The sequence below is a fragment of the Anolis carolinensis genome, chromosome 1 (genome assembly GCF_035594765.1).
Source record: "Anolis carolinensis isolate JA03-04 chromosome 1, rAnoCar3.1.pri, whole genome shotgun sequence".
NCBI classification, from domain to species: Eukaryota; Metazoa; Chordata; class Lepidosauria; order Squamata; family Dactyloidae; genus Anolis; species Anolis carolinensis.
Window position 1 is genome coordinate 318,724,387 of NC_085841.1, and position 26,847 is coordinate 318,751,233.

The 26,847-nt window shown below is 38.4% G+C and overlaps 1 protein-coding gene across 4 annotated transcripts in view; it reads left to right on the forward strand.

The window, feature by feature from the left end:
* The window catches only part of dph6 (diphthamine biosynthesis 6), a 320,194-nt gene that overhangs the window by 75,822 nt on the left and 217,525 nt on the right, over positions 1-26,847 (forward strand). For all 4 annotated transcript variants that reach the window (XM_062968214.1, XM_008103108.3, XM_008103117.3 and 1 more), the window contains exons 6-7: positions 15,810-15,871; positions 26,205-26,299. In XM_062968214.1, the coding sequence (XP_062824284.1) occupies positions 15,810-15,871; positions 26,205-26,299 (157 nt within the window). The remainder of the gene's footprint in view (positions 1-15,809; positions 15,872-26,204; positions 26,300-26,847) is intronic.

Below are 26,847 nucleotides of genomic sequence, written 5' to 3' on the forward strand. Positions count from 1 at the left end.
AGAATTTCCCAAGGGAAGCAGACCTAATCAGCTAATTGTTTGGCTGCGATTCTGAGGCTCCGGCGATTTGCCTCCCTCGCTCCTCTATCTCTATTATAATTGTCCTTTCGAGAAAACGGGGGAGAATTCTGCCCAAGGCTTGTTTGGCTGACTTCTTGAGGGCAAACATCCTCCAGGTGCAGAGGCTCCGATTCTGGCTGAACCGGTGAAAATCCCATGTTTTCCTCTTCGTCTGCCACAATAGTACTAGGAACGGGACTACAAGGCCCATGAGACATCACAAAAGGGATGATGAATAGCCGTCGTCAGAGGAATCCAGGGTCAGGTCAGGAGGCAGCAGAAATTCCGAAAGACAAACCAATAGTCAGAAGCCGGGAGTAGCCGTCAGTCAGAGGGTGTAGACAGAAGCCAGGTCAAATTCAATCCAAAGTCCGAAGAGGGTGCAGTCATCCAAAACAGGTCCACGATAAGACACAGCGAGAGCCAAGCTAGGTGATGCCAGCAGATTCAAATCATAGTCCAAGTCCAGTCTTCACAGAGATCCCAATGGCGCCTCAGCAACACCTTGCCACACGCAAAGTGCAGTGGCCAAACATTCCCATTTTATTCCCCTTCCTCCTGGGTGACCAAACACTCACACCCAAACACCAGCTAGAGCTCGTGGATCTGGAGTACCTAGCAATTCGTCGGAGTCCCAATCATCCTGCCCACACTTAGCCCCATGAACACTTGAAGAACCATCCTCCCTTCTCCAAGCATCCCAATTGGGATCAGCTCCTGCAGAAACCCCAGGTTCAGAAGTATCCATAGGCCCCAAATCCCCAGACATCTCCGGTGGCTGTGCCCATTCAGTGCCCGCTTCCCCAGCCACCACCTGTTCCTCAGCATCCATCTCCCCATCTGAATCTTCCTCAGAAGATCCCCCATATAGCTCTCTAAGTCGCTTCCTGCGCAACTCCTCCAGTGAACCCTCATCACGAGGGTTTTTTCTTCCTCTTCGAATTCCATCACCATCAACCATAATCCCCGAAGGCGCAGTCACAACAACAGGCAAAGTCCCAGCAGACTGGAGGAGGGCAATGTTGCCTCTATCTTCAAGAAAGGAAAAAAGAGGACCCAAATAATTACTTTCCAGTCAGCCTATCATACCAGGAATGATACTAAAATGCCCATTGCCAATAATAAAAAACTTGCAACAGATAAATAGCGTAATGGCAAGAGAGATATTAGCTAATTTTCTCCTCCACATGTATCCTTTCAGTCCAGATTTATCTCTTAGAATCTAATTAACCATGAAATATGAGTATTTTGTTTAGTAATTTGGGTGTGTTGAGAATGATAAGGTAGGGATGGAGCAGTGATTTGCATTGTTTCTCAGGTAGTTATTTAATACATTGAAGCTAATATGCTATCTGTTCGTATCTAAAACATTTGATTTTTGTATTTACTTTATTATTTTTCTACTAAAGAAAAACCTCATACAAATACAATGAGTAGAATACATATTTCTGTCTTTATTTATCATTCCTAATAGTTAACTTGCTTAGAAATGAAAGTGGACATTCTAGAATCTGGCTTTTTATTGGCAAAGAGCCTCCTCGTTTTAATACAATTAGTTTTAATGATTTCCTTGCATGCATATCTTATGGCTTTTAGCTTCTAGCTGTGGCTGTTTTCTCTTGTTAAGCTATGTGGGTGCTTGGAAAGGACCTCATATTGCTTTTACTTGTTCTATACCAGTTTCTCCTTTAAATCTCTTGTTTGCTGCTTAGCCAGCACATGCGGCAGTAATTACATTGGTAGGCAGAGTTTTCATAGTCTGTTCTTGCACTGGAATGTAAATGTACTTGACCTTTTTTGTTCCAGACATATTTTCTCCATACTGTTGTCACTTTAATTAATTTAGTACCACAATCCACACAATTAAGAATAATAAGGGGAGACCTTTATCAGGTGTGTTTGAGGGGAAATGGTACTGTAGAGGCCATGTTTCACTTTTATTCTAAATTTTCTCTTCTGTGCGAAAACCATTTTTTTTTTTTGGATAAACATGGATTGTCCTGGAAAGGAAAAGAATATCTAGAAAAGAGTGAATAGCTGAGACATCCACTGAGGCCCTAAAGTCAAAGCAGACTCAAGAAAATAGATGGAGAAAAATAGTACAAAGGATCACTCTTGTTCACTAATTCAATCAGTTAGTTATGCTCTCATCCAGGATATTCCATTCCATTCTCCATGCCATCTGGTTTTCCATTTTCCACCCAATAGTCAAGTCTGAGCATTATCAGTTCTTGCTGGGCTCTTTTTTTTGTAGAGTTCTTCCCATACATTTTTTTCTGCATACCATTGGGATTATCAAAGGTCACTCAATTAACTTTGGGCAAAGGAGAGTTCAGTTTTTATTTCCGATATCGCAGTCCAAGTACTCTTCCCTTACACTATTCTGGATTTCACCTGGGTAGTCTGAAACTTATGGGACTGCCTGCATACTTCTGTTTAATAGCTGAGTTGTCCTGGCTGACTGAATGGATTCCTGAGGTTTGTAAGGAGAACTGCTGCATTCCTGATCAAAGTAAATAAAAACAGGGTCATAATTTATGTACACGTATAATATATTGACCATTACCTGATCCTCATGTCTAACACAAGACTGAGTAAATATCTATTTTACTATATGCTAAATGCATTTACTAGATCCAGAACAGACCCACTGAATCAGTGGGAACAAAATGAATTTCAACAAGGAAAAATATAGACTACTACACTGAGGCAGAAAAAATGAAATGCAGAGATACAGGATGGGTGACACCTGACTCAACAACAGTACATTTGAAAGAGATCTTGGAATCTTTTTAAATTAAATATTTTTAAGAATAAATAATTTGTATAGATTACACATAACTAACATTAACTCAAAGAATACAGCAAATCAGTTAAATAATTAAACATATATTTTATATATGTAATCTCTACATGCACCCACCACCCATGGGACATGTATTCATCCTCAATATAAATGATTTTTATATTGGCCTCTTCTCCAAAATGCTAGTGTATGTTGATTTGGTTGTTGATTATTGATACTGGTTGTTGATGTTGGTGTATTTTTATGATGTTTTTACTCTGCTGTTTTTAATTATTTTAATTAGATTGTTATGGGGTTATTGGGAGCCTCCGGTGACGCAGCAGATCAAACTATTGAACTGTTGAACTTGCTGACTAAAAGGTCGGTGGTTCGAATCCGGGGAGCGGTGTGAGCTCCCGCTGTTAACCCCAGCTTCTGCCAACTTAGCAGTTAGAAAACATGCAAATATTAGTAGATCAAAAGGTACCACTTTGGTGGGAAGGTAACATTACTCCATGCAGTCATGCCAGCCGCATGACCTTGGAAGGGTTTACAGACAACACTTTCTCTTCGGCTTAGAAATGGCGATGAGCACCAACCCCTAAAGTCAGACATGACGAGGCTTAATGTCAGGGAAAAACCTTTATCTAACCTATGTGTTATTATGTTTCTAATTGTGTTTTAGCTTGTAATCTTTGTTTATACTGGGCTTGGTCCCCATGTAAGTCACCCTGAATCCTTTTGGGGAGATGGTGGCAGGATATGATGATGATGATGATGATGATGATGATGATGATGATGATGATGATGATGAGAAAACTGGCAAAAGAAGGCTCTCCATCAACAGTTCCTGGAAAAATTTGAGAGCCAAATTGACAAAGAAAAAACATGGCTGTGGCTCACAAATGGAACTTTGAAAAAGGAGACGGAGGGCCTGATTCTGGCAGCCCAAGAACAAGCCATTAGAACCAATGCCATCAAAGCCAAAATTGAAAAGTCCCAAGTGTAGACTCTGCAGGGAAGCAGATGAAACAGTAGATCACATCCTCAGCTGCTGCAGAAAGATTGCACAGATAGACTACAAGCAGAGGCATAACACCGTTGCTCAGATGATTCATTGGAACTTGTGCCACAAACGCCATCTGCCTGCGACAAAGAACTGGTGGAATCACAAGCCGGAAAAAGTTGCAGAGAATGAACATGTCAAGCTACTCTGGGACTTCTGAATTCAGACAGATAGAGTTTTGGAGCACAATACTCCTGACCTCACGATCGTGTTAAAAAACGAAGTATGGATTGTTGATGTTGCAATCCCAGGTGACAGCAGGATTGAGGAGAAACAACTGGAAAAGCTGACACGATATGAGGATTTAAAGATCGAATTGCAAAGACTCTGGTACAAACCAGTCAAGGTGGTCCCAGTGGTGATCGGCACACTGGGTGCAGTGCCTAAAGACCTTGGCCTGCACTTGATCACAATCGGTGCTGACAAAATTACCATCTGCCAGCTGCAGAAGGCCACCTTACTGGGATCTGCACACATTATTCGCTGATACATCACACAGTCCTAGACACTTGGGAAGTGTCCAACATGTGATCCAATACAACAGCCAGCTGAGTGTCTGCTGTGGACTCATCTTGTTGTGTTTCTAATAATAATAATAATAATAATAATAATAATAATAATAATAATAATAATAATAATAAACAGGTGATCCCTGGTGGTGATTGACACATTGGGTGCCGTGCCAAAAGATCTCAGCCGGCATTTGGAAACAACAGACATTGACAAAATTACGATCTGCCAGCTGCAAAAGGCCACCCTACTAGAATCTGTGCGCATCATCCGAAAATAGATCACACAGTCCTAGACACTTGGGAAGTATTCGACTTGTGATTTTGTGATACGAAATCCAGCATATCTGTCTTATTTGCTGTGTCATACAATAATAATAATAATAATAATAATAATAATAATAATAATAATAATAATAATAATAATTCCTTTTTCTTTGACAAATACATATTCTAAGGATTTGCCCCATATTACCTCAAAAGCATTTCTTTTTGTTAATCCTTTTGTTAATCCATTTTATTTCACAAGTCAGTTTATTGTTTATTGCAGTGTTCTACACCTCTTTGTACCAATCATCAATTTTGTAATCATAATTTTCTTTCCATTTTTTTGCTATAACTAATATTAAAGCAGTAACAAAAATTGCTATTAATTCTTTCTTTTGCCATTTCACTCTTATGTCTCCAAAATTTAATAAAAGTGCTATATGTGGACTTTTTGGTAAATTAATTGATAGTATGTCATCAATTTCAAGACATACTTTATTTCAAAAATGTTTTATCTTTTCACACTCCACCATAAATGTATATAAGTCCCAATTCCTTATTGCACCTCCAACACTTTTATAGCTCGTTTCTATTATAACTTAGCATTATTGGAGTCAGGTACCATCTCCAAATTGTTTTATAACAATTCTCTTTCATTCTAACGCACATAGTTTTCATAATTCTTTGTTTCCAAATTTTTAACCATTCCTCCTCTGTAATACTGATTATTATTGATCTTGGACTCTTAGTGGACAAGTTGAACATGAGCCAACAATATGATGCAGCAGCCAATGTGATTTTGGGCTCCACCGAAAGGAGTGTAGTGTCTAGAAGATCAAGGGAAGTAATGACACCTCTCTATTTTGCTTTGGTCAGACTTCACCTGGAATAGTGTGTCCAGTTCTGGGCACCACAATTTAAGAGAGACATTGACAAGCTGGAAGGTGTCCAGAGGAGGACAACTAAAATGATCAAAGGTCTAGAAAGCATGCCGTATGAGGAGTGATTTAAAGAGCTGGGTATGTTTAGTCTGCATAAGAGAAAGTTGAGAGGAGACCTGATAGCAATGTTTAAATATTTGAAAGAATGTCATATGGAAGAGTGAGCAGGCTTGTTTTCTGCTGCCCTGGAGACTAGGGCTCAGAGCAGTGGGTTCAAATTACAGGAAAGGAGATTACATCTGAACATTAGGATGAACTTTTGATCGTAAGAGCTGTTCAACAATGGAACTCACTGCCTTGGAGTGGGATGGAGGCTGCTATTTTGGAGGCTTTTAAACAGAGGCTGGATGGCCATCTGTCAGGGGTACTTTGATTGTGCTTTTACTGCATGGTAGGAGGTTGGACTGGATGGCCCATGTGATCTCTTCCAACTATAGGTTTATATGGTAAGTCAACAGTTATGTAAATTCGACTAAATGGGTATATTCTGTTGTTACTAACATTTCAATTTAATACTTAGTTTCCATATTTGATGTAACGTTTGATATTAAGCATGGTATTGACACATGTGACCTGGATTTTATGCTCCTAGACTCACTTATGGTTGTCTAATCATCTTTAGAGAAGAGACAGAGGAATACACACACTCTGCTGCCAATGTCTGTAGTAAAGAAATGAGAAAGGAGTTGTCTTTGAATTGATGATCTGGAGAGAAACATGTGCACGAAACAAGGGAAACTGTTTATTACCGTTAGCGTGGTTGGGATGGGAAATGCATTGAGCCAAACTATTGTTATGACAGCAGCTCCTGTTTCAAAAGAGAGCACCTATTATTTGATTTTTAAAATATAGCCTATCTCTTTGCTGCACAAACTATTGCACTGAAAACAGTGAAATCATGCTTGTGATACAGTTTCTAACATGTGTGTACATCTCTTCTGGATTATGGTCCTTTTTTACATGATTTTTTCTTATGAATTGACTCTGTGCTGCATAAGATTTCTAAATGAAGTGGTTCTGCCTGCAAAATTAATAGTGAACACAATGCTTATTTAGGGGTGAGTCCCCTTCAAGGGGCATACTCATGTGTAAGTGTAAATGGGATTGCAGATTATAGTTTACAGATCATAAAGAGGGTATTTGGCCAAAAGGGTGGTCTGGTTCTTGTAGGCTAAATCTGTTTCTATATACGCTCTTTACCAATGAACTTCTTTTTATTTGAATAAAGGCAGATGGGGTAGCATGACAAAAATGTGCTGGTAATTGCTTTTTACCACTTCCCTTCCTATATGAAATCCTTGCTTTTGTTACATATGCATATATTGGAAGAATGTGGAGTCTATATATGTTTCCAATAGTTAACCATATTGTCTCCTTCTGCTTTGCAATTTGCTGTAGCAAAACCTATTTTTAAAGAAAGTCGACAGAGTGAAATCTATTATAAATATATGAGCTGTGTACCTTAACTTGCTTCACAATGCCTGTTAATTCAAGCCAGTTTAATCAGCATGTCTTGGTGTATGTCTTGCAAGGAATAATGAAGAAGTGAAAGGAGCAGTATCTCAAGATGGAAGAAGTTTCCTGTTTGTTTTTCTTCCCTCTTGAGTAACATTGCATTGCCTTTCTTTTTATGATTTTGGCTCTGTTATAGCCATCGGAAGTATGCTAGATTTTGTCAAATTGTGTTACATTATGGCATGTTGTTGGAGCAAAAAATGTTGGCTGAATAAAACTGGAATGATTGATCTCTCTGTTTTATATGATGGAGTTTGCTTATATATAGATTTCTGAAAACGCATGTAGACATTTACAAGTGTTAGCTACATTTTGTCTAAAACGAACATATGCAATGTAGCTGACCTCTTTTTTCCTTTGCCAAAGTGAGTGTGTATTTTTCAGTACTTCTCATGTTTTGAAAATGAAATCTAGCATGAGATTTACCTTTTGCTGGTTTTCATTGATATGTGGTCTTGTTTACACGTGAACCACACAAAGGCAATATGCATTGGAGTGGGCTGTGAATTGTGCTGTTGGAACTCCCTATAGTATGTTATTACATTGGGACAGAATAAAACAGCTGTACAGATTTGGGGGGCAGCCAGCTGTGAATGCCTTTCGCCCCTTTCTATATTTAATACCACATCATGTGATTCAAATGTCTAGTCTAGAAGTAATGTGTAGACAGATTGTTTTGTAGCTTTCCTTCACAGTTTTAAGGGTACAGCCCAGCTACTTTGAAAACAGTGGGAGTTTGAATACATCATTACATTTCTGAATTGCATCCTGCCCATTAAGAGGTTTCTAAGGCATCTTTTAGCACATGTGTATTTACAGTCATATTTGTCTGATACCTGTTCATAGGGATGTCTAACTCCCCACTCCCTTAGGAGTTATACATGGAGTCTTGAATACAATGTAGTTTATTTCCTAATTTATTATTTCCTTGGATCATACATTACTTTCTTTCATATCCACCAGTTCACAGAGTCCTTTCCAAAGTGCCATCACATGAGACCTTCTGAGATGCCTTCTCCATTAAAGACCTTTGAGAAGCAGCCAAAAACATCATTCAATCTTGGTTTTTTTTTTCTGCCTGTGATAGTGCATAGTGAATATAATGGAGGGGGAACTGTTTCACTCAGCTCTGATATAAATACTTGTCCTGGTAAATCGAGACAGTAAATGGTCTTATTCTCTGAAATGGCAAGTATTTTCAGCTTGAGTGGCTTCTAAGGGCTTTGTTCCTTTTGCATCCTTTAAGGATATTCTTTGCAGTCTGAAACATCACGACTTTTTGATGCCTTCTGTCACAGTCCCTCTATCTGTCATATCAGCTTATCATCCGCCCACAGATTCTTCCATGGTGTTTTCACAACCCATCACTAGATGCATTTGAAAGGACCTCTGCAATCTTTCTGATTTTTTTAAAGCTTTTCCACCTACATGGGAACTGAATATTCTGCCCTCTATAGTTTACAAACGAACATGAGATTGCTCTTCAAAGTTGTTTCCAGGGCTTTAATTAAGCTAATTTTTACACTGCTTCTTAATAGGTGCAGAGCACGCAACCAGCACCAGATAAATTCCAAATACAGGGATCTTTGTCAGATAACAGCAACAGCAATCTAAAAGAAACATATCAGATGGGCAACACATATTTTTAAGCTGCTTCTAAGTGGGTCATATGTGGCATCACAACATCCTGTACAATTGCATCTTATTCTGCTGGAACTATACATTTTTGTTAAGCAATATATGGAGTTGTGTGGATTGTGTCAGAGTTTTCAGGTATTACACATATGGATGGATGCATCTGGTGTGACACTTCTGTAATTTCTGTACCAACTTCAGCTGAACTGCTGTTTTCCATTTTTTCTTTGACTGGACATAGTCACCCAGAGAGACTATGAAATCACCCAGAAATCTACTTACCTGACTTTGAAGTAGTTGTGTAGGACTGCAGCAGATGTTTGCTTATAATGGTATACATCTGGCTTGTGTATTCTGTTTTTCTTGAAAGAGAAACTATTATAAAAAATGTTTGCTTCTTAAAATGCCTCAGAAGAACTGCAGATTCCACAGTAGGACTAAATTGCAGGTGGATTTGTTCCCCAGTTCTGGAAAGTTATAGCTGTCCCTCAGTGCAGAGAATAGCAAGGTATTCTTGGTAATGCTGCTGTTAGCAAGGAGGTATCTAGTTCTATGTTAATTGATTTCTCAGAAATTAGACAGACTAGAAATTGCTTTTTAGACTCATTAAGCAACTAGTACCTGCACTTACTGATTTTACCATTAAACTCTTGGCCATGGAAGTTGTGAAGTTAGTCCAATTCATCTTACTTGACACTGCTAAACAATATTTTCAAGCCTCTTGTGATGTTTCTCCTATCACGTGCTGGACGTCTCTCTGAGAAATAAAGCTTTGGTTGCTTTCCTGACAGTGGATAATAAATTGACTGATATAATTCAGTCAGGGAGTTGAAAATGCACTGAAAATAATGGGGCATAACATGCTAGGGTTAACATTTATTCATAGATGATGCAATTAAATAAAATGGGCATTAACTTCAAGGTCAGTCACTAAAGTAATAAAACTGAATATTTTAATTGAATCATAATTGCTTCCCATAGATACATGCAAGTCAAGTAAAATAGATGTCAGCACTGCAAATTATGATTCTTCCTCCTAATTAATTTCCTAATTCTGCATGGAGTTTTCTAAGTCCTGGGCCTTGTTGTGGGTTTATTCACTCATCCTGATTGTTTGTTCTTTTCTCCTCACTTCAGCTATCTCATACAGGAAAAACACAGTATGGCTGATTGTTATTTTGCTACAGATGTTTGTACATGGTAGAATTAAAACATCCTATGCATTAACATGTGCCCCCGTGGAGCAATGGGTTAAACTGCTGAGCTGCTGAACTTGTTGACCAAAAGGTCAGCCATTCAAATCTGGGGAGCGGGGTGAGCTCCCACTGTTAGCCCCAGCGTCTGCCAACCTAGCTATTCAAAAACATGCAAATGTAAATAGATCAATAGGTACTGCTTCAGTGGAAAAATAACTGTGTTCCATACAGTCATGCTGGCCACATGACTTTGGCAGTGTCTATGGCCAACGCTGGCTCCTTGGCTTAGAAATGGAGATGAGCACCAACCCCCAGAGTCGGACACAACTAGACTTAATGTCTAGTTTATCTTTACCTTATGCATTAACAACTGTACACTCAAGACAAAAAATATCCATAAAGAAAAAGATAACAAGTTACGATATTTTACGATATTTTATATTTTATCATTATTGTGAACACTGGTGAATATAATCAATGAATATAATTAACAAAATTAAAGATTATGTTTTTCATTTAATGGAGACAGTGGATATCCAGGAATACAATTATTTTGTGGATATGAGCATAGCATCTATCTTTTTGAACAATATCTGTATCAGTAGATCACAAATAGGAAAAAACTTTAGAACTTAGAACTATCTAGTCCACCATTCTGTTCACATGGTAGTCACTCAGATGCTTATTCAAGTGCATATTCAGGATATAGGGTCAACCTATTATCAGTGAATGTATCCAGTGTTCCTTAAAGACCATTCTAACCATCTGGCATAACTGCATATTGTGACAGAAAACAAAACTGTTTAGCTATGTGTACTATGTCACTGGTTCCCAGTCTTTGGTATTCCAGGTGTTTGGGACTTCATCTCCCAGAAACTCAGCCTGCTTGGCCAACTGTGAGGAATTCTGGAACTGAAGTGCAAAACACCTAGAGGACCAAAGTTTGGGAACTGAAGTTTGTGAAGAAGTCACTTCCTTTAATCTGTTCTGAATTTCTTTCCATTTAGCTTCAGTGTATGATTCTGAGTTCGGTTATGTATTATGAGAATAATAGTAGGAATATGTATTGTCAAAGGCTTTCATAGCAGGAATCACTGGAATGTTGTGTGGTTTCCGGGCTGTATGGCCATGTTCTAGCAACATTTTCTTCTGACATTTCACCTGCCTTAGTGGCTATCATCTTCAGAGGATCCTCTGAAGATGCCAGCCAGAGATGCAGGCGAAAAGTCAGGAGAAAATGCTGCTAGAACACGGCCATACAACCTGGAAACCACACAACACTTCAGTAGTAGGAATACTTCCTGGCAGTATTAAAAGAATAAGAGAAGCTTCTCTGTGTTTTCCCCATGCCATTCATAATTCTATACACTGTCATTATGTCTCCCCTTACTCATCTTTTTTCTAAGTTGAACAACCCCATACCATGAAATCCTTCCTTATAGTACAGAATTCTCCAGTTTCTTTTGATTATTATGGTTGCCTTTCTAGTTCTATGATATCTACAGAACCACACACAATATTCTAGATATGAATTTGACACCATGAATTTGTATAAGGACAGTATGATATCATCAGATTTGTCTGCAGTTTCTTTCTGGTTTTCCCGTTGTAAGTGTTGGTTCAATTATCCTCTGCTGGCCCTGTCCTGGCATTTCTCCAGAGGCAGCAGCAGGACACCATTCCTTCCTGCAAAATGTTAAAGATGCACTTCCAAACCACACAGCCAACTATTACACTTTCTTTACTAATATCAAAAACCAACAACAACTTCTTTCAAAGCTTTTGCATTTCTTGTTCTCACAACATACTGGAAGAGGCCAGCAGCCCACCATCCACAAACAAGCAAGCAACATGTCCCCTTATTAGAAAAACATTCCTGTATGATCCAGAAATTATTAGGTATTGGTGGTAAGATTAGGTAGGTAGGTAGGTAGGTAGATAGATAGATAGATAGATAGATAGATAGGCAATTTATCTGAAAATTAGACTTTGCTGTTTGCTGGAATTCCTATAATTATTAATAACAACAATCTTTTAAAAGTATTTTCTGAAAGAAAGGAGGGAGGAGAGATAAGAGGCTTTAGTAGAGGCTAAAGGGTGACTCAAATCTCAGAGCCAACCTAAAAGAAAAATACACCCACCCACAAGTCCCCAATGCCACACACCCACTCACCCATCCACACTTTCCAACTCTCAGTCCAACTAAATAAAGAATCAAGAAAATAAAGGAAAATCAAAGAGATTCAATGCTAGAGAGAGGCCAAGCCAAAAGCTAAAGCTGAGTTTGGGTTTCAAGACAATTGGACTGAAGCACCTCTCTCTAGAGCCAGAATGCAATTGAGCAGTGGAGGCGCTCGCCACATTAAATAGACACAGCATGCATAACACATGTTACGGCTGTTTCTTCTATTCTGATTGGCTCAACAGGCAGGACTCACACAGGGTAACCCCGTGCAAACACCGTGTAATCTCGAATAGAGCAGAAGGAGCCGTGACAGGCAGCCATGTGGCCTGGCTCGGTCGAAAAAAACATGGCAGTAGAGCCTTTGCCATTACGGGCATCTGAAGTAGCCGAAGAAGCCCAAGGCAAATGGCCAAAACGAATCTGTGCACAAGTCTACTGTTTATGATCAAGTTAAAAAGCATCAGTCTAGTAAAAATCCCAGAAGGACCTCACTGTTCACATCCCTCAACTATTGAAGAAATCAGTCATTTATTCTTACTCTCCTCTTCCTGTTCTTTAGCAATTTTTCAATCCATATTATCTCATGACTTTTCTGTTTATTCAAGAGTCCATGTTTTGGAGCATATGAAAATTTTGAAGGATCCATGTAGGCAACAAATATCCAATCAATTCCTAGCCCTGTGTTTATTTATTTACACCTTCAAAGAACTTTAAAAGACTAGTGAGATAGCATTTCCTTACCTTACAGAGACCACTTTGATTCTTTTTCAACATGGCTTTTTGTTCTGTATGTTTATATCAACTTACCTAGAACAGATATTAAGCTAAATAGCCTGTATGCTCCTGGATTTTTGCTGGATCCTCCACTTTTAAAAATTAATGTTGGATTGTCACTTTAAAGTCTTTTAGTACAGTGCCAAATATGTGCTGATTACTATATAAAGTATCTAATGTGGGATATGAAATCACAGATCATTTTAAAAGTGGCTAGGTTTTGTGTTGCTGTTGTCAAACTAAAGAAACAAGTGGATGATCTTAGGATATATAATATTTTAGTTATTGCAATTATTTTATATTTGCATGTATCACACAATATGTTTTAGTTCATAAATTTAACATATGTCCTATTTTTATGTGTCATGTATTAGACATGTTGCAAATATGTTGTAAATATGTTGATCCTGTTGTCTGCACATATTTATGTTTTGCATGTCTTGTTTGTGACCGAAATAAATTGAACTAACCAACATCTTCAGTAGTGAAGCCAAACAGAAAAATTCATTCAGTTTGTTTGCAGACTCCTTATCCTCCTTCAGAACTTTAAGTTTATTATTATCCAAATATCCAACTAAAAAGGAAGCTGAAATGATGACGATCTGAACCATTTTCCCTGTAAAGGAAATAAAAGTGACTAAGAGAAGATGATGATGGACTTCTAAAATGTAAATAGTGAGTTCAAAAGGAGATTATTGTTTCAGCGTTTTGTAAAAAGATAATGTGGATCATAGAAAAAGGAGGACTGCCTAAAGGATATATCCCTTCACACAGTACCATAGACTTTCCAGTTGTAACACATGCTGATTAAAACAAGCATAGGTGACTTTCAAATTATTTTAAGTTTCAAGGTATATAATTCTAAGTTTTAAAGAGAAATCTGACTTATTGTCATTGTGTATGTAGGAGAGATAGAATGAAGGGCTATATGCATGAGCCATTCACCTGCTTTAGCAAGACAGTTTCTGTGTTCATTGCCTGGCTAATGAAAGTCCATGTGTCTAACAGAAATGGAAGCAGTTATTTCATCCTTGCATGAAAGTCAGGCTTTACAACACATACTAACTTGGAAGTATAAATTGTTTCAGCAGATATTACCCTAGGTCATCAGAAACTAGCCTAATCCTGCAATGCAGACAATTTTAATTTGGCATCATATAGTGCTTCCTCAACCTTTCCTTTTTCTCCTACTTTGTTGATTCTTCTACAAGTAGGTATTAGCAGGCAGAGCATTTCTCCCATTAGATTTCATCTGTCAGCTGAATTCTAAGATGCGCTAGTAGAAGAGGTGCTCTGCTAGAAAAATATGCTTATACTTTTAATCATGAGTCCCTGCAACCAAGTCATCTTTGAATAGTACAAACTATCTACAGACCCACAAGAAAATCCAACAAATGCTATGTTCATCAAAGGACAAGAGGGATCCTCTCACTTCTGCAGGAGTCTACCGTATACCATGCAGCTGTGGACGAGTCTACATAGAGACCACCAAATGCAGCACCCAAACACGAATCAAGGAACATGAAAGGCACTGCTTACTACTTCAACCAGAGAACTCAGCCATAGCAGAGTATTTGATTAACCAACCGGGACACAGAATATTATTTGACAACACAGAAATGCTGGACAACTTTTATATCAGACTACGCAGAGAAGCCATTGGAATCCACAAGCATGTGGGCAATTTCAACAGAAAGGAGGAAACTATGAAAATGATCAAAATCTGGCTACCAGTATTAAAAAAACTCTAAAATCAGAATAGTAAACAAAGAACACCACTCTGAAAACAGAGGAATTTCAGACATGAAACAATCAGGGACAGCTAACACTTCCAAACAAAGGATTCTCCCAGACAGGAAAAAGCTAGGCCTTGAGGCCACAGGGTCATCAAATGCTAATCAAGGTGATTAATTGCAACATCCACACCTGCCTCCAACAGACAAGAGTTCTTTCTCCCATCCTGGAACTTACACAGATATATAAACCCCCCTTGCCTAGTTTCCAACATACCTCACAACCTCTGAGGATTCCTGCCACAGATGTGAGCAAACATCAGGAGATAAAGTTTCTGGAACATGGCCATATAGCCCAAAAGACCCACAGCGACCCTGTGATTCCGGCCATGAAAGACTTCGACAATACATTAAATCAGATTAAACTGCAAACAGACTTGTACAAAATTGAACTGTATGAGAGAATGTGAAAATTGCAGAGAATCAACAATATGGTTCCCTGGTTTTTGTCTCCTCCACCCTGTGATGAGCCCTGCATTACATCAGTTATGTAAATATGCATGATTTTAGTTCTTCCTTAGAGACAAGGCAGGGCACAGCAGGACTGGAAGGGACCTCTGTTGTGGCAAAGATTTGCTCTTTGTCATAGCAGGCTGTGTTGGGCTTACATCTAGCAAGTGCTCTGACAAAGCATAAGCTAATTTCATATTTTGAAAAGGTCAACAAACTCTGAGGTCAGTTATGCTTGACATAATAGAACACAAATCGACAACTTTAGTACACTTTACAGGGTTATCAAACTCCATGGACTCCTTTCATTATTATAATGGTAACAGCCCTTTTTTTCTTTTTGACCTGCTGAAATTTCTCTGAATGGAAAGCAGGCTGTGAAACAATGTATTTTCCAGTTGGTGTGCAAGGCAAAGGAAATGAATGTATTCCCCTACCTCCCCAACCAAGGATGGAAATCAGTTGTTCAAAGGAATTAAGAGAGTATGTTCTGGCTAAGGACGTCTGTGTTTGTCCCAGTGTTATTTTTTGATATACAGGAACTGTTTTCCAAAGGGGAGTGGGGGGAGAAGTGTCATCTCTATGCCAAGCAGTACTTTGTTCTCTTAAATATATTTTAACATCTCTTGGCAGGTTTAGATCCAGATAAACATCTAGGAAAAACACTCAATGAAATGGAACCTTATCTTTTGGAAGTAAGTATTATCAAAAGTATATGTGAAACATTTTATGTTTCAAAAGAAAGTTATATATACAGGAAACTAACTGCACTTTTTTTTCTTAAAGCACTTGCCTTTACGAACGAAACACAAAGCCAGAATTTAGCAAATGAAAAAGACACTATGGTTTATGTAGACTACATGATGGAAGTGTTGTATTTGACAAATTCCACTTCAGATGTATTTTTTAGAACAGCTGTTTAAATAAATTCTCGGCTGAATATTGGCTTAGCCATGCATGAAGTAGACATTAAATCAATGAGATTTATAGGACTTATTGCTGTCTTGTCTCATTGATTTCATTGGGTCTGCTATAGACATACCTAAGTCTGGATCAAGTCCATTTCCTAATAGAAATAATCTCCCATCTTTGAGGAAAAAATATATTTCTTCTGTGTCATGCATGGAATGTCTCTGTTATAAGTAATAAGTGGTTTATGCTCATGGACTGCACTTCATTATATTCAGATTGTCATCAAAGAAAATTAATCTCCATGGAGGGAATCATAGTTAACAACAACAACAACAACAACTTCATTTTTATACCCCGCCTCTATCTCCCCAAAGGGGACTCAGTGCGGCTTACATGGGGCCAAGCCCGAATAAAAACAATAGCAATATAAAACACAAAAATAGACAAGAGACATGAACAATTATAAAAATTTAAACATTACCCAATAAAAATAAATGACAAAAACTAATAAAAACATGGATTAAAACGGAGAGGTTGTAAAAGTAAATTGGGTAAAGTGCACCATATAAATAAGGACCTTTTCCTTGAGACAGGGAGAAAATGTTGGATAAGAATTAGGCATTAGTGGAGTAAGATGACTGGACTTAGATTAGATTTCATTGGGTTATTCTGGAATGAATGCCAATGGACATTCATATTATGAAATATGAATTTGGCTTTGAAGGACTTTACACAACTGAATTTATTCATTTTAAACTGAATTTGGGCCTCTATCCGATGCCTGGTCTATGAAGATCTGTTGTTTTTTCCATGTCTCCATGACCTCTCCCTAAGTCGAAATTAATTTTGATAGTTAACAATATCATGCTTGTGAGCTTATAAAGTTGCATATTTTGTCAACTGAATGTACAAAAAGAAATTAAATCACATTTTTCAAATTATATAGTTTACTAGCTGTGCCCAGCCACGTGTTGCTGTGGCATTGTCTGGTGGTGTTGGTGAGAAATTGTTGAGGTAGTGGTGGTATTGAATGTCTGTTGTATGGTTGTCTTTATGTTTAGTATGCATTTCGTTGTTTGTGTACTGTGAAAGTGGTGAGGGTAGAGGGGGTCTATGTCCCTGTGTAGTATTGCATAGTATTTATACGTTGTCCATGTGTTGTGAATGCTTGGATTGTGTCCTTCTGCATAGTAGAAAGGGTTGGGCTGGATGGGCCTTAGGGGTCTCTTCAAACTCTTGGATTCTATGCTTCTATCATCATCATCTTCATCTTCATCATCATTATTATGTAGAGGCTGGATGGCCATCTGTCAGGAGTGCTTGGATTGTGTCCTCCTGCATGGTAGAAGGAAGTTGATCTGGATGATCCTTAGGGGTCACTCCAAACCTTAGGATTGTATGATGATGTTATTATTATTATTAGTAGTAGTAGTATTAGTATTGAGAGGCTAGGTGGCCATCTGTTGGGAGTGCTTGGCTTGTCTCCTGCATGGCAGAATTGGGTTGGGCTGGATGGCCTTTAGGAGTGTCTCCTAACTGTCTGATGCTATGATTCGATGTGTATTATTATTGTGCAGATATTGGATGGCCATCTGTCAGGAGTGATTGGATTGTGTCCTCCTGCATGATATAAGGAAGTTGAACTGGATGATCCTTAGGGGTATCTGCTAACCTTAGGATTGTATGATATTCTTATTCTTATTATTGAGAGGCTGGCTGGCTGGCCATCTGTTGAGAGTGCTTGGATTGTATCGTCCAATGGCAGAGTTGGGTTGGACTGGACGGTCTTTAGGGGTCTCTCCTAACTGTCTGATTCTATGATTCGATTTGAATTATTACTGTGCAGATCTTGGATAGCCATCTGTCAGGAGTGCTTGGTTTGTGTTGTCCTGTATGGTAGAAGGAAGTTGAACTGGATGATCCTTAGGGGTGTCTCCTAACCTTATGATTGTATGATCATCATCATCTTATTATTATTATTATTATTATTATTATTATTATTATTATTATTATTATTATTATTATTATTATTGAGAGGCTGGGTGGCCATCTGTTGGAACTGCTTGTATTGTGTCCTCCATGGCAGAATTGGGTTGGACTGGATTACCACAGTAATTATTTCATATTACAGTAGAATCTCACTTGTCCAACATTTGCTTATCCAGTGTTCTGGATTATCCAACGCAGTCTGCCTTTTAGTAGTCAGTGTTTTTGTAGTCAATTGTTACACCCCTGGGTAGCGAGAGCACTGAAAACCAATACAGAGGCCAATAAAAATATAATATCTTTATTGAAGCAAATAAAGTTCCAAAAGAAAATAAGCAGAAAAGTTGAATAAGCAATTGACCTTTCAGGGAAGATCAAAATTAGTCCAATAAGTAAAAGTCTTATGTCCAATATTAAGGTCCAAAGTCCAGAAACCGAAACACACTCAAACTCAGCTTGAGTATTGAGTGGGGAAAAGGAGCAAGGTGGCACAGATGAGTTCTCTGGAGTAAATGTCCAAAAGCAGGATTTCAGGGCAAGGCATGAACTGGATGAGAAGGAGCTGAACCCAGTCCAAACTTGGGCAAGAATGTAGACCAGCGCTCGGTCTACTCAAGAGTAAGCGCACCGTCAGGCCACTTGGATTTCAGGAGCTAGAGACGATGATGCTTCTCAGTAAGAAGTAATGTTGACACCGCAGAGGAAAGTTTCCAGCGCAATACTTTTATTGAAGTTCATAAGCTCCCCCAAACCAGGTGCCTGACTCCCTAATTCTTCCCAAGAGAACTAAGCTTAGCCATAGTCACCACGCTCCACTAATCCGGCGCTTCTCCTCAAGATTTGTCTCTGCGATCTCTCTGTTTTCAAAAAAAGCCCTGTGATCAAACACTAACCCGTCAGAAGAATCTGGGAGAGCCGGCACTGTTTCAAGGGCATCCTTGAGGTATCACATTAATGTTTTAAATTCATTGTGATATTTTGGTGGTAAATTTGTAAATACAGTAATTACTACATAGCATTACTGCTCATGGAACTACTTTTTCTGTCCAATTTGTTGTATAGCATGATGTTTGGTGCTTAATTTGTATAATCCTTACCTAATTTGATGTTTAATAGGCTTTTTCTGAATCCCTTCTTATTATCCAACATATTCACTTATCCAACGTTCTGCTGGCCTGTTTATGTTGGATAAGTGAGACTCTACTGTATATTTATAATCTTATATTATCTGCTTAGAACTGGATTATATGAGGCTCCTTCTTCACAGCTGTATAAAATGCACAGTGAAGTGGATTATATGGCAGTGTGGAGTCAAGATAATCCAGTTCAAAGCAGATAATATAAGATTATAAATGGGTTATATAGCTGTGTGGAAGGAGTCTACACTGCCATATAATCCAGTGCAAATCAGATAATCTGTGGAAGAGGCCTAAGTGAGGCTTAACTGTGCCTGTCCCCTAGGCTGAGTAGGTAGCTAGGAGACCAAGTGGGCGGAACTTAGCCTTGTAACTGGCAGCAATTGGATAAAAACAATTATTCCTCTCTCTCTAATTAGGACTTTAGTTTTCTTTTCTTTTTGTTGTATCAACCTAGAGCCGTGGATGATGGGTTGTGTTGTCAAATTTCGAGGTTGGGGGGGGGGGCTGCAGTTTTGTTGTTTTGTCCGCTGCCCTGATGCCATCACTCTTTTTATATATATATATATATATATATATATATATATATATATATATATATATATATCTGTAATCTATACACACACACACACACACACACACACATATATATATATATATATATATATAAACAGATTTTATCCTTATTGAACAATGGCAGCAATAACCAGCATCTTTTCCTATATGTGGTTTACTTAGCAATACTGAAGAACAATGTGGAAGAAAGTTGTTCAGTAAACCCTCTTTCTTGTTGATAGTGGCTTTGTGTTTTTCGATAAATGTTAACATATATAAATATTTTACTAGATATTTAGTTTGCTTTTTTAACTTAGTGAAATTGAAGTATAAACACCAGCTGCAGAGGTAGTTGAAGCTATAGTTCTAAAAATATTTCCTTTGGGTTCTGTTGGGGACATGATGTACATGTGTGTGAGAGAAAGAATGAATGTGGGGCAAAGAAATCAGAAGGAAATGGGCCAGTTTTGGAATGTTTCTGTTATTCGTCTGCTACTTTCTTTACTTTCCGTTTTTAGGTATATTTGTGATCTTCTAAAATCTCATCTTCCTTTCAATCCTCATGGCAGAAAGGGCATATTAGTCATTAAGAATTGTGTTTTGTTACAGAATTCACATAGACCTACTGTTCGCTTTAGGCATTTTACATTTATGTGAATTATACTTCATGGGGGAGGGGGAGAAATAAATTATTATCCCAAGTTTCCATCCATTTGATATATAGTCAGTGTTATTTGTATATGTGAGGAAACCTGCCAATGTAGCTGCTCATCAGTCTATACTTTCTTTTAAAAGTTTAGGAGGCAGAAAATCTCCAAGGGCTTTATTATTATTTAATGATAGAATAAATGGGTTGATTTCCTAGGTGGTGACTGGAACCCATTTTGACAGGGCATCAGTATCCCTACAGCTATCAACACCATTAACTATTTTATCTGTTTCCATTTCAGCTTTAAATAAATCAGCTCCCATTCTTTAGTTGGAATTGGAATCATGGGATGAAAAGTAAAAGTTCTAAGTTTAACTGATACTAATTGCCAGAATTCTGTAACACTGTGCTTGATCCAGGAGACTCTTTTGTTTAGGACAATTCAAAATACCAGCTATTTGAGGGATGATCCCAACAGGTTCTTACACCACAGTTTGTCTGAAATTCTAAAGACTGAGGATTAACCCAGCTCGAAAGATTCAGAATTCTCTGAATATGAGTGCCTTTTTTCTTGCTGGTTTTGTGTCAATTCCAATGCTGTGTTACAAGCCACACTAATTGAGCCAATTCTTCAGCTGAGTTTTCTGTTGGTGACAATCTTTACACATCCCTTTATTTTTTAAATCTTTTTTGTCCCTGAAGTTCCTTTGGGTTGTCTTTAGAGGACCGCTTTTACAAGCACAATCCTTCAAATAAAACAATCTCATACTTTCTTTTGAGCATGCAGGATAGAAATCTGTTTTCTTGACATTTTGAATATTTTACTTTTCTTCTGTATCTTACACTTTTGAGCCATTTTAAAAATTCATTTGGTGTCCTTTTTAGAGTGACCCTTTGCGCACTTACGTGAACCCTTATCTAGAACCTTGCTGTTGTCACTGCTGTTTCTCAGTATAACTCTCTCCTGGGTTATGAAGAATTCAGTCAACGTTGTTAACAGTCCCTTGCTTTCTCAGAGAAATTTATCCAGTTCATTTATTTTAAAAAAAACTTTGGTGGTGGAGGAACCTACTGCTCATATTCATACATATCACAGCCCTGAAAGACTTTATTGCTCAAGAATGTTTAATAGGAATGAAAGCATTTTTTTCTAGTTCTTCCCGTCTAAGCAGTTCAAAAGACAAGCCTGTGTCAGCATAGTCAGTCCAAGGTCTAAGCTGCTTAAGCCAATGCTGCAACATCATTTCTACTCGTTCTTTCACCATTTTCAAATTGATAAGATGACATTTCTTCTTACTCCATGACTTATACATTTGCTTAGGAATCTTTGGTAACAAACTTTGTCAAAATATCTTGGGAAGTTGAGGGTCTCCTGGGTTCCTCGTATCCAAATATTTATGGACACCGTTTTCTGAAAGCAAATTTGACAGACCCAAAGAGACGAAAGGTTTCCAGTTTAGATGCTAGCAATTATTGATACATGGTGTCAAGAGTCAGACGCAAATTAGCGAACAAAAATAGAGTTTATTCAGCAGATAAGCCAAAAAGTAATGTTAACACAGAAAAAACCTTGAAACACTTCACTATCAGTGCTTCAAGAGCAGTTCAAACAAAAATGTAATTCAGCAACACAAGCAGGTAAAAACAAAGCTAAACAAACTTAGTGCAAACTGCACTTTCTGAATCCAAGCCCTGCTAGCTGGCTCTGTAGTTTTCAAAGGAACAGTTCCCAAAAGAAAACACCAAATTGGTCAGGAAACAAACAAACAAACTAAGAATGCAGTAGACTGCTTCCACAATGTGGATAAAGCCGAAGGCTCCAAAAGGATGGTGAAAAGACGTCGTCCGGGATTCCAAGGTCAGGTCAGGAGATAACAGCGGTGTCCAAAGAGCAAGCCAGGAGTCAAAAGCCGATAGTAGTCATCAATCACAGGGCGAAGGCAGTAGCAAGGTCAAATTCCGATCCAAGATCTGAAGAGGGTGCAGTCATCCAAAACAGGTCCACGATAAGACACAGCGAGAGCCAAGCTAGGTGATAACAGCAGATTCAAATCATAGTCCAAGTCCAGTCTTCATGGAAACACAGAGATCCCAATGGTGCCTCAGCAACACCTTGCCACACGCAAAGTGCAGTGGCCAAACATTCCCATTTTATTCCCCTTCCTCCTGGGTGACCAAACACTCACACCCAAACACCAGGTGTCCCAAATCTACTCAGAGTCTGAGCTCCACACAGCTAGAGCTCGTGGATCTGGAGTACCTAGCAATTCGTCGGAGTCCCAATCATCCTGCCCACACTTAGCCCCATGAACACTTAAAGAACCATCCTCCCTTCTCCAAGCATCCCAATTGGGATCAGCTCCTGCAGAAGCCCCAGGTTCAGAAGTATCCATAGACCCCAAATCCCCAGACATCTCCGGTGGCTGTGCCCATTCAGTGCCTGCTTCCCCAGCCACCACCTGTTCCTCAGCATCCATCTCCCCATCTGAATCTTCCTCAGAAGATCCCCCATATAGCTCTCTAAGTCGCTTCCTGCGCAACTCCTCCAGTGAACCCTCATCACGAGGGTTTTTTCTTCCTCTTCGAATTCCATCCCCATCAACCATAATCCCCGAAGGCGCAGTCACAACACATGGGCTGTAGTTATAATTCAAGTCCAAGTACATGTCTTACCAGAAAACAGATGGGGAAAGCTTACTTATTATGACCCAAATTTGTATGAAAATAAGAGGAACTAAAACAAAAATGGAATGGTCACTATTCAGCCAACGCATGCATGCATACATGTATGTGTATGTGTGTATATATATGTATGGATTGTCTTCGTCAGTATATACCAGCTATTTGCTTTGTGACATATCTTAGCTACATCAATGATTCACATAGAATTCTATAGTGGAAGTTGAATATTATCCTAAATCATGATGCAGATTAACCTAGTTAATGCAGTTGATTTGAAAGAACCTTTATATCTTCCAGATTCGTTTCTCAGTATCCTTTTGTAAAAAGAAGTATACAGAAAGAGATAGCATGTGTATTTTCTGTGAACCTGGAGCAGCTACAAGAGATTTTGCCCCAAATTTTAAAACTTCCATTAAGATCCAACAATATGTCCATGTTATGATATGAGAGCACACCCAACAGTTAAAAGGCAAACTCTAAAGAAACACTCACTTATACAGGAAGCTGAGCTATTCCAGAATGGCAAAAAGGAGACTACTGGGAGCTCTGAACTGTTTGATCTTGATGTCCAGGAAGGATTTGTGGCACCAAAGACTCAGTATCAGAACAATCAATTTTAGGAAATATATAAACAGTTATTTCTTCTTAGTGCAATGCACTTAATGTGGATATTAATAAGGAACAGCAGGCATATATTCCATTGTTCCAAATATAGGTGCATTTTGTAGCTGTTTATACCTGGCAGCATCTCCGTATTTAAACAGCTTTTCAGCAGTAGTTTTTGGCAGGAAGAAGAATAAGCTGTTTTGACTAACTGTTTTGTAAGTTGTCCATTCTTATTGCATCAGCATTAATTATTCTTGATGGATTTGTCCTACAAGAACCTTACAGCAGCTCCTGACAGGTGGAGCTATCTTTTATGTCAGCAGTGTGAGCTTTGGAAGTGAAAGCTTGATTAAGTGAATGTTTGGTTATTTTTAGACAAAGAGATATTCTCTCATTAAAAGGAAAATGTCTGATAACATAGGCCTGGGAAAGATAATTTGATCTTTATTTGAAAAAAAGATTTCAATTTACCATCCAAAATGGGTAAACAGACATGATTTAATTATATGACAGATAATATCTTCATCTGAACTATATATATTTCCCTAAAGTAAAAGGTTGAAGGAGAATGAAAGCAAAAAGCCTTCTTAAATATTCCAGCTCAGTCAAGCTGATAAAATTTAAAATGTGATTGGGATTCCAATAAAGGTTTTAAGTTCATATGCACTTGTTACTTCATTCAAATGCCAAGGTGTGCTGCCACTTTTGTTGTGCCATGTCGACTGCTTTCTTTGACTCATACCATTTGACTCAACACATAGTTGTGGGAGCCTATGTGAAATGTGTTATCCTCCCTCTTACATATTTTGGAAGAGTATTCCCTCACTACCTGCCACTAACTCAAAACATAACTTGAACAAAGGTTCCTCAGAGTTTATGTATACCCAAACTTTGATTCAGTGTTTCTCTTAACATAACCACTATACAGATGAAATTGAATTGAAAAATTTTGTGAGCTTTCCCACACACTCTTTAAAGGATCTTTGAGGCCAAAGGTTTTAATAATGGACAATTATTTCAAAAGTGGATCCCAAAAGGGAAAGAAGTAGGGTAAAGCAAAAATAATTATTTCTTTATTAAGAAGACCAAAAAAGGTGTTAAAAAACCCTACTTCTAACCAAATCTAAGCGGCTGTGAGTAAAACAGCTTTGGATTAAAACACATAGGGATTTTCCCACCCTCTGATGTTTGAAAAGTCCAAATAAGCAGGAAAGCAGGTTCTGGGCGAAAGGGACTTCAGATATTTCTGCTGCTCTTGTGTTTGTGGAAAATTCTTCTCTGGAATCTCTGCCTTTGCTTTGCTCCTGTGGAAATCTCTCTTGATCTCCTGGGATTTCTCTTTGCTTCTATTTTGCCTGTTTGAAAATCTCTCTGAAGAGTATGGTAGAAGATCTCTGGGGGCTCTCCCTCTGCAATCTCTCTCTGTGCTGGAAGGTCTTCTTCCTCATTGTTTTTGCCCTTCTGCCTATATTTAACCTGTTGCTGACTTGTGGGCCATTACCTGGAGTGAGGGAAACACCTCTGGGTGGAGCAAAACATTGCTTTAATGTTGTCTTTTGGGGAGTTCAAAAGAAAAGCCTCCATGTGCTTGAATTCATAGGTGCAGACAAAAGACGCTTTGTGGAAAGGGGCAGATATGAATGTGTCTTCTCTTTGTCTGAAGATGTCTCCTAACGACTCTTCACTGGTCCTCTGAGGATGCAATGTAGTAACTATATGGCAAATATCAGTGTACCAGTTTGTCAAGATCTCACATTTAGTAGTAAGCAAGATATTTAAGCACTGATTGCCTTCTTCAATGCAACAATGGGATCATTTCCTTCCTTGTCAGCCAAGATTGGTGGTGGGGATAGAGAGTGGGATTCCATAGGAAAATTCTAGTTTGTACTTCTAAAACGAGGCTTATCTTCTTCCAAGATGGCCAAGAATCCAGGAGGGAACATTCCCCCACCCTGGCCTCTTCTCCAGTATATGACAGGTGAAATCTCTCTGACTAAAAGTTTGCTTGCAAATCATATTTATCAAGCATATCTCATAACAATACACATTACTTGGTTAAATATGTTTTAACTCATATAAAATGGATGTAAAATGCCTGTATTGGTGGAAACTCAATGATCAGCTAAGTTGTAGATGATTAGTACAAGCTCTGTAGTACTTTACTCTATGGTTTGCAATAAGCAAAGCAAAACATTATAATTTTGTCAGCTATTATATTTGTGTTCTGCAAAAATGAAGTAATATAAAAGACTAGGTATCTGAATTGTTGAATACGGAAAAGCATTATACAAGCTTCACTAGCTCTTGTTCTCTAAGCACACTTACTTGGAGGGAGCCTGACTAAACACAATGGCACCCACATCCCAGTGAACTTCCATATGTTTAAGGTTATGCAAAATTTAAGATGTTACATTACTATTGCAGGATAAACCCTAGACATGAGTGCATGTTTCTCACTATGCAATAGCACTTTTCTTGATAACCTTTTTATCCATTTTTCAGCTTTCGAAGAAATATGGTGTCCATATCTGTGGAGAAGGTGGAGAATATGAAACGTTCACATTGGACTGCCCTCTGTTTAAGAAGAAAATAGTTGTGTAAGGAACTATGCCTTTTCTGTCCTTTAAATTTTAGCACTGGGAACATATTAACGTTTAGCTTGAGGCCACTTCTGTTGGCGGCAGCGGCAGAACATGTCCTCTAAGTTCACAAACACTCACTTTGTTCAACACTGGCAAAGTCCTCCACTAACCTAAATCAATGCCTGACAAGACGAGGCCTTCATAGAAAGCTATAAACTTTTTAGACATTTGCACTTTCGTTTACTTGCTGATTATGGCCTGCAGTAAAACTGGTACCTACACACTGACACTTTTATCCTTTCATGAAGTGCGAATTGCCTGTAATATTTATCTTTCATTACAGCTACATTTGATAAACTGCCACATCAGTAGCCTGTGGGTTCCATTAACTCTGTTTCCCTTCTCTCTCTCTCTCTCTCTCTCTCTCTCTCTCTCTCTCTCTTTTTCTTTCACATCTCCCTCCCATTTTAACATTAGCAACTTAGGATGATAATGCTAAACATTTTGCTTGAATTACTAAAGGATGTTTTTGAATGTTAATGTTTTGAATCAGTTCAATTTGC